We start from the raw sequence: 7,224 nt of genomic DNA, 5'->3' as shown, positions 1-7,224 counted from the left end.
CCTACACTGCAAGGCACCTGCTGGTCTTAAACATTGCAAAGTAATTTTCTCTTGATCTCCTGTGTGGTGGGGAGGACTTCAAATCCAAGGTAACCTAAGAATTCCCAGCTATTACTAGTGAGGGATGGGAAGTTTTATACTCTGCATCAAGCTTTTTAGGACAGATGAGTCCTAAAAACTTCTGAGCAGAAATATTAAATATGAACAGACTAATAAAAACAATTTCTGCACTTCGTAAGTCCTGGTCGCATGCTCTTTTTTCCTGCAGTGTTGCTCAGATCCTGTAACATCCGAGAACACTGTGCAGTTGCTGTGTTTTGTGTTCTGGTAGCCATCACTCTGGAAAATGCTTCTCTGAACACCTCTGAGCTCAGCTGCTGAAACACTTTGCATCGCCTCAGTTCGAGGGTTGTGTCGGTGGTGGATGAGGTGCTCCAGCCGGCTGTACCAGGAGATGGCACCCTTGTACCTCGGAGAAGGAAGGTGGCTGAACCGAGCCACCTTCAAGCGGGTTCACCGGCTTGAGCAGAGCCTTGCCGGGGACTCGAGGCGGCAATTTTCATTCACTGTCATTGAATCAAACATAGGTGTAACTGAAGCGCGGTTGCAATTATGCACAGTGATGATGTATGAAAGAACTAGATAAGCTGTATGGGCAATTCAGTTGCAGCAGCTTTTATTTGCCTACTTGCTTTATACAAATGAAAACAACGTGTATAGGTGAAAACAACAAGTCATTGAACCGGAAACCTTAACTGGTGATGGAACAAAGGTACAAGGTGCTTCGTCTATCAGTGAAGTTTGGCGAAATGCCTTCTAATACAGAGCTAACGAGTTGTGGTGGGAATGGCTTGCCAGCTCCGAGGAGCAATTAATTTTTCTGGCAGGCTCCCCCTCTCCTATGGGGGTCCCTCTCCTGAAAAACACCTGAGGCTTCATGTGGCTGGTACTTCTTAGAGCAGAAGCTGTGGGAGTCACTTGTGTCTCCTGTGTACCTGCTGGAGCCTGCTAACATTCCTCTGTCACGTGCTGTTCGGAGCCAGATGCAGTAACTACTCCTGGGAACCTGTCCTGGAACAGATAAATATGTCCTTTCATTCAGGTTAAATGCGTCTCAGCATACAGACACTTCTTCCTCAGACTAATCTCTTGGTTTTGGTCTCCTGGAAATACTGGGCAATCTATACAAAAGCCGCTATGGTTCAGGTCCAGGTTACTCCTTTTCGTTCCCTGGTGTGGGTTGTATAGCCATGACTGTTTTCCAAGAGTCCGTCGCATGAAATGACTAACAGCAATGAAATTGCAAAGGGGCTCTTGAAAAAGCCCGAAAGCCTCTTACATGAGTGGAGCCATGGCAGGTCCGTCTGAAGCCGGGTTCTCTATCTAGTGGGCTTTGTGGCATTCTCAATTCAGTGTTCAAGCTTTACTACATGTTTGATAAAGGTGTGTGTTATACTTAAAATGCTGTTAGGGTGTATGGTACGATAAGGACACCACGCACATGGAGCCTGGAATTTATAGTTCATTGAATTAAGGCTTTAATAATGTAATCAAAATGCAACTGTAATTGCTATTAGTTCACTTACAACAATGCTACTACTAATCCCTAATCTAAGCTATAAATAGCATTGTTACCATTAAACCTGTTACACTGTAAACTTGGCCGTGTCATGTTCATTCTGTGTTCCTCTAAATCCCAAGGTCAGCGCTCTTGCCTTCCTCTAGTAGAATGTGGGTTGGGCACCTGGGTGTACAGAGAGGATAAAAAAGTTTTAGAGGAAGAAACAAAGACTTGTCTCTTCACCTTTTGTCTGCTGGCTGTTGGAATAAAACTGTTTGTTAGAGGGGAAAAAATGCAATTCCTGGTCTGTTCTCAGCTATCACTATTTACCTCTTTCTATTTGTTCTCTTTTCTCTCACCCAAGTACATCCGTTTGTCATGCGACACAGACTCTGAAACGCTCTATGATCTCATGACCCAGCACTGGCATCTGAAGACCCCTAACCTCGTCATCTCTGTCACTGGGGGCGCAAAGAACTTCGCGCTCAAGCCCCGGATGCGCAAGATATTCAGCAGGCTGATCTACATTGCCCAGTCCAAAGGTAAAGACCCACATGTGTGTCTGTATTATTTTATTACTGCATAATACAGTTGAAGAGGTCAAAGGGTCAGCAGGGGGCAGAACATACAGTTGTTTCTGCCTGGCTGGTACACTTGGGGCAAATGTGACCTAACGGTTTGGAAATATCAGGGTTGAGACTTAGTCATCAGATGCCCATGATAACGTAATATGTCTAGTTCTGGGCTCCCCAGTTCAAGAGAGACAGGGAACTACTGGAGAGACTCCAGTAGAGGCTAGAAAGATGCTGATATGTGGGGCTGTTTAGCCTGACGAAGAGAAGGCTGAGAGGGGATCTGATCAATGCTGATCGATAGTTAAAGGGAGGTTGTCCAGAGTATGGGGCCAGACTCTTCCCAGTGGTGCCCAGTGACAAGACAGGGGTCAACAGGCACAAACTGGAACACAGAAGGTTCCACCTGAACTTAAGGAGAAACTTCCTTCCCTGGCACAGGGTGCCCAGAGAGGGTGTGGAGTCTCCTTCTCTGGAGAGATTCCAAGTCCACCTGGGCACCATCCTGGGCAACCTGCTCTGGGTGACCCTGCTTTAGCAGGGGTTGGACTAGGTGATCCTCAGAGGTCCATTCCAACCCCTACAAGTCTGTGATTCTGTCAGGTAAGTTCTGTGGGTATTCCACTACATCACCCCAGGTTTTTGGCTGTTGTCTCCAGGGGCCTGGATTTTCACAGGAGGCACGCATTATGGGCTGATGAAGTACATCGGGGAAGTGGTCAGAGACAACACCATCAGTCGGAGCTCAGAAGAGAACGTGGTGGCTATTGGCATAGCAGCCTGGGGCATGATTTCCAACCGAGAAAGCCTGATTCGCAGTGGTGATAGTAACGTAAGAAACATGTACGGGTTGGCAGGGAAACAGAGGAGGCTCAGCTGTCAGTTCCATAGATGATGTCCCTGACTGACTGCTGCTCTCAGCAATAGCAGTATCTGTGCTAGGCTGATGCTCCCAGCCATGTGGTGACTGACCTGAGTGGTCAGTCGAGCTCTGCTTGTATGTCTGGCAAAGCAGATGCCAGCAGAATGCTTTCCAGGGCAATGTTTGTGTCTGTCTACATAGCCTGAACTACTGGGTCCTAAACAATTCAACCTGGGGCCAGCTTTTCTTCAACCTATGTAGCAGTGAGCCAAAACATCAGATGTTCTTCCCAGAACAGAAGGAAACTAAAGCATTCTCATGTTCAAGATGGTTGCACACACTGGGCCTGGTGGGGAGGATTTCAGCTGTGGGCTTAGCATGTCTGTATGGAAGTTCAGCTACTCTAATTTCATGTCTGGCAGAGCATTAGGGAATGACTTCTTTCATGGTTATTCTAGTTGCTGCAAAATCCCTGCACAGCAGCCCGTAGTGAGGATTCTCATGAGCTAAGACACATTGTACCTGCTGCTGTTGTGGATCTTGCTCATCAATACAATTGTCCTACCTGTCAGATACTCTTGTCTTTTGTCTACTAGATGTTACAGAAAACATCTAAAAAATACCCTGCTAGATAAATAAAAGCAGTATAGTTTCTTGAGGGCTCTAAGGGAGTTTGAGGGTTGAACTAGATGACCTCAAGAGGTCCCTTCCAACCTAAAAAAATTATGTGTGCTGTTGAAAATAAGCTTGTTCCAGATGTGATGTTTTTTGTGACTGGAAGAAGCATGCCTTGCTTAACAGGATCTCTGAAAGGACTAAATGTTGCAGATAACTTCCACAGTTCCACTGGCTGAGGTGAAGTTACGAGAGGATCATCACCAATCAGGCTGCTCTTGTAAATAATTTCTCTGCAGATATTTATGTTGTGCCCTTGCATGGGGTTTCCCTCACTGTCTTCTGCTGTTGGGACTTCCAGCGAGCAGAGTCTTAAGTCAGGAAGTTCAGATCCCCAACTAATGAGGAATAGTTGGTGTATGGGGGTTCAGCTCTCCCTGACTTGTCTTTGAAGGCTTGTGCATGCCCTGCCCTTGGATCTCTGTTAAACGCCGTGCTTGTGCTTCTAGGGGTACTACTTGGCCCACTACATAATGGATGATCTCAAGAAAGACTCCCTCTATTGCCTGGATAATAATCACACCCATCTCTTACTGGTTGATAATGGCACCCACGGGCACCCAACGATAGAGGCAAAAGTACGAACTCAGTTAGAAAAGTACATTTCAGAGCGGGTTATCCCAGGTAGGTGTGGGGGTTAGGTCACAGACCACCTCCTCCTTAGGTCTGGCATGCTTTGTGGCTGATGCATGGTGATTTTCTGGGAACAGAAGAGGGGTGGATGCTAAGCTGGAACGGATGTGTTACCTGCCTTGCATCTTGAGCACTTTCAGGAAAAAACAGCCCTCTTCAAAGCAAGGCCCTTCCCCTCTTCTTCCTTTCTTTATGTGATAATAGTCCTTTAAGGGACACAACAATGATCCGTACAGCCCTTCCTCCCATCCCGCTGGGCTATCTGTTGGAAGCTGACCCTTCTACGTGCTTCCCACCTGGCACTGAATTCCAGGTAGCTGAAACACGACTACACAGGAGCTGAAATAAGACTTTTCCCCAAAACAGTCATTTGGGAGTGTGATTGATCCATCTGTAACCTGTGCCTAAGTTTCTCTTTCAGCTCCTTCTTTGCTGAAATCAAAAGCCTTGGCAGGCAATTCTTAGTTAAAGAGTTTTTTTGTTTGGGTTGTGTTGTGTTGTTTTGGGGTTTTTTTTTTACTGTGTACCTCAGCCAAAGGATTAGTTGCTGTTAATCATGATAGAATCGTTATGACACTCGATATGTCTCTTAAACCCTGGCTGCTAAAGTGATGGAGTTCTTAGCTCTCCTTTACAATGGAAAATGTGAAGTCAGAGGTTCTGAATCTTCAACTTGTGATAAGAACCTTGCTCCTAGACTCAAGATCGTCAAAGCAGTAGGTAAATACAATAAAATCATGTTTTGGGGACTTTGGAGCTAGTAAAAATTAGTGATTGTTAAAAGGACAAAAGCATCTGCTGGAGCAGGGTGTCCGTAGCCAGCTATGCAGAACATCAGGGAAAACAGAGTTTTCATTAAAAACAGGAAGAGCTGTTAATAGATTTGACAAAACCAACAGTAAACGTGTTTCAGAGTGTTTGCTTGAACTGCTTGGAAATTCTTTCATTGTACTAACAAAAAATAAGTTGTTCAAATTGCATTAAATTGAATCTTTTTTCTTTTTTATTCTTTTGGCACGTTTGACAGAATCTAATTATGGTGGGAAGATTCCAATTGTGTGTTTTGCCCAAGGTGGAGGGAAAGAGACTTTGAGAGTAAGTTTCTTTCTTTTACTTATTTCCAGGGATGACAGTAGGAATAGTGCTCTAATATTGAAGAAAACTGTTTGCTGGCACAGTTAAGTTCAGTTGTCTCAGTTCTTCCATAACAAATCCAGCACAAAAATGTTTGTTTCTTGTCTTTATTTGAGCAACGATGAGAAGTGTCTTTGTCAACCATGTAGCTCTTGATTCTTTTCATACAAATTTGCCTGAACTTTGGTTTGGGAAGACCCTTTGGCTTGTCCCTGCTCACTGCTTTCTTGTAATACACAGGAAAGATCAGATACACAGATGAGATACCCCAGCTCGGAGCTTGCTTGAACTGACTTGTGACTGCTGCTTGTGAGAACTGCGGGCTGCACCTAGTTTAAACCTAGGCAGCTGAGCAAGGCAGGAGGGCTCTGCTGACTCTGCCCCTTCTAAGCCTGGAAGGAGCAGGAGCAGGCATCATCCTCACACAGACAGGGAGACAGGTAGGGAGAGGATGAACAGAACAGAGAAGGCAGAAAGAAGTTTCTCAAAACAGGATGTTTAAGTGACATGGCAAAAAGGGATGAATTCTACATCTGTTTCAGTGTCAAAACCCTGTCCACCTTGCGAGAGTGAAGATGAGTGGCCTGAGTGAGGAGGGTGTGACTGAGGGAGCAAAGGGACTGGCACCAGGGAATTCAAAGGAGAGGACGTGCAATCAGGCTGTGTGGGAAGAGAATAGTAACAGTGGGGACAAGATGGTTCTAACAGCAAGAGCTGATGTAGACTGGGCTGAATGACCTTGAGAAAGAGCTGGGAAAGGGGCTGGATTTTGCAAGAGAATACTGTACAATGAAGAGAGTACGTCAGTGTTTGAGTCTGTAAAATTAAAGCAGGGTGGAAAGTGGTGAGGCACCGGCCCAGGTTGCCCAGTGGTGTTAGCAGAGCAATGCTGAGCCATAAACCAGCAGTGACTGTATGTAGCCTGGTGATATTGTAACCTGTCCTGAATCCATCTCCGCTTGGCAATTTTCCTGATGTGATTTATGTCCCTCAGTTTCTGTGGGGCTCTTCACAGCCCCCATCATTAGACCAATGCTGTTTTAAAGAGTTGTCATTGGTAAGGTATTGGTTGGTAGTAATAAAAATACTTCTCTGGATCATGAAGTTCTGTTTTTCTTGCCTAAGTCAAACCTACAATCTTGATTCTCTAGTCTATCAATGTGGCCATCAAGAGTAAGATTCCCTGTGTGGTGGTGGAAGGCTCTGGCCGGATCGCTGATGTTATTGCTAGCTTGATGGAGGCAGAAGGCACTCTTGCTTCTTCATGTGTCAAGGAGAGCTTGCTCAGGTATCTGCCTCGCACCATTTCCAGGCTCTCAGAAGAGGAGACCGAAAGCTGGATCAAATGGGTAAGTGTGTGCCACTGGCAAGGCTGAAAGCGCGAGCAGCGTGGAGGGAACAGGAGGTCAGGAGCAGCTAGTGACTTCCAGATCAGGGATGTTACTATCTGGTGGTACCTATAGGATGTGTGGGGCTCCTTGCCATGATACATCCATGGGGATTTAAAACCTAAAAATTCTACACTCTTATAACTTACAGTGATTGGAACAAAAGGACCAGGGGATTGCAGCCTTTTGGAAAGGCAGCACCTGTCTCGGCACAGGAGAGCTAAGACTGGATTATTTGTAACTGTCTGCTCCCTGGGTGCTTGTGAATCCTCTGGAGCGCTGGCTGCTGAATGTCTCTTGGCTGATGTGCTGGTTGGTGTTGCAGTTCCTTTGCATGCTTTGTGAAGGTTGAGAAATTGGAGATTTGCTGTATCAGGCCTCACATTGCTAAATCCTGCT

General features: G+C 45.7%; 1 protein-coding gene across 1 annotated transcript in view; it reads left to right on the top strand.

The window, feature by feature from the left end:
* Positions 1-7,224, top strand: part of TRPM8 (transient receptor potential cation channel, subfamily M, member 8) — a gene marked incomplete at its 3' end in the record, with an annotated part of 28,977 nt that overhangs the window by 6,377 nt on the left and 15,376 nt on the right. Inside the window, exons 4-8 of the mRNA XM_010137914.1 lie at positions 1,926-2,103; positions 2,793-2,965; positions 4,120-4,294; positions 5,331-5,398; positions 6,589-6,786. Coding sequence (XP_010136216.1) covers positions 1,926-2,103; positions 2,793-2,965; positions 4,120-4,294; positions 5,331-5,398; positions 6,589-6,786 — 792 coding nt within the window. The remainder of the gene's footprint in view (positions 1-1,925; positions 2,104-2,792; positions 2,966-4,119; positions 4,295-5,330; positions 5,399-6,588; positions 6,787-7,224) is intronic.

The sequence above is a fragment of the Buceros rhinoceros genome, unplaced genomic scaffold (genome assembly GCF_000710305.1).
Source record: "Buceros rhinoceros silvestris isolate BGI_N320 unplaced genomic scaffold, ASM71030v1 scaffold1586, whole genome shotgun sequence".
In the NCBI taxonomy this organism is placed as follows: domain Eukaryota; kingdom Metazoa; phylum Chordata; class Aves; order Bucerotiformes; family Bucerotidae; genus Buceros; species Buceros rhinoceros.
Note: the sequence above shows the minus strand (reverse complement) of the source record. Positions and strands in the feature narration are given on the sequence as shown.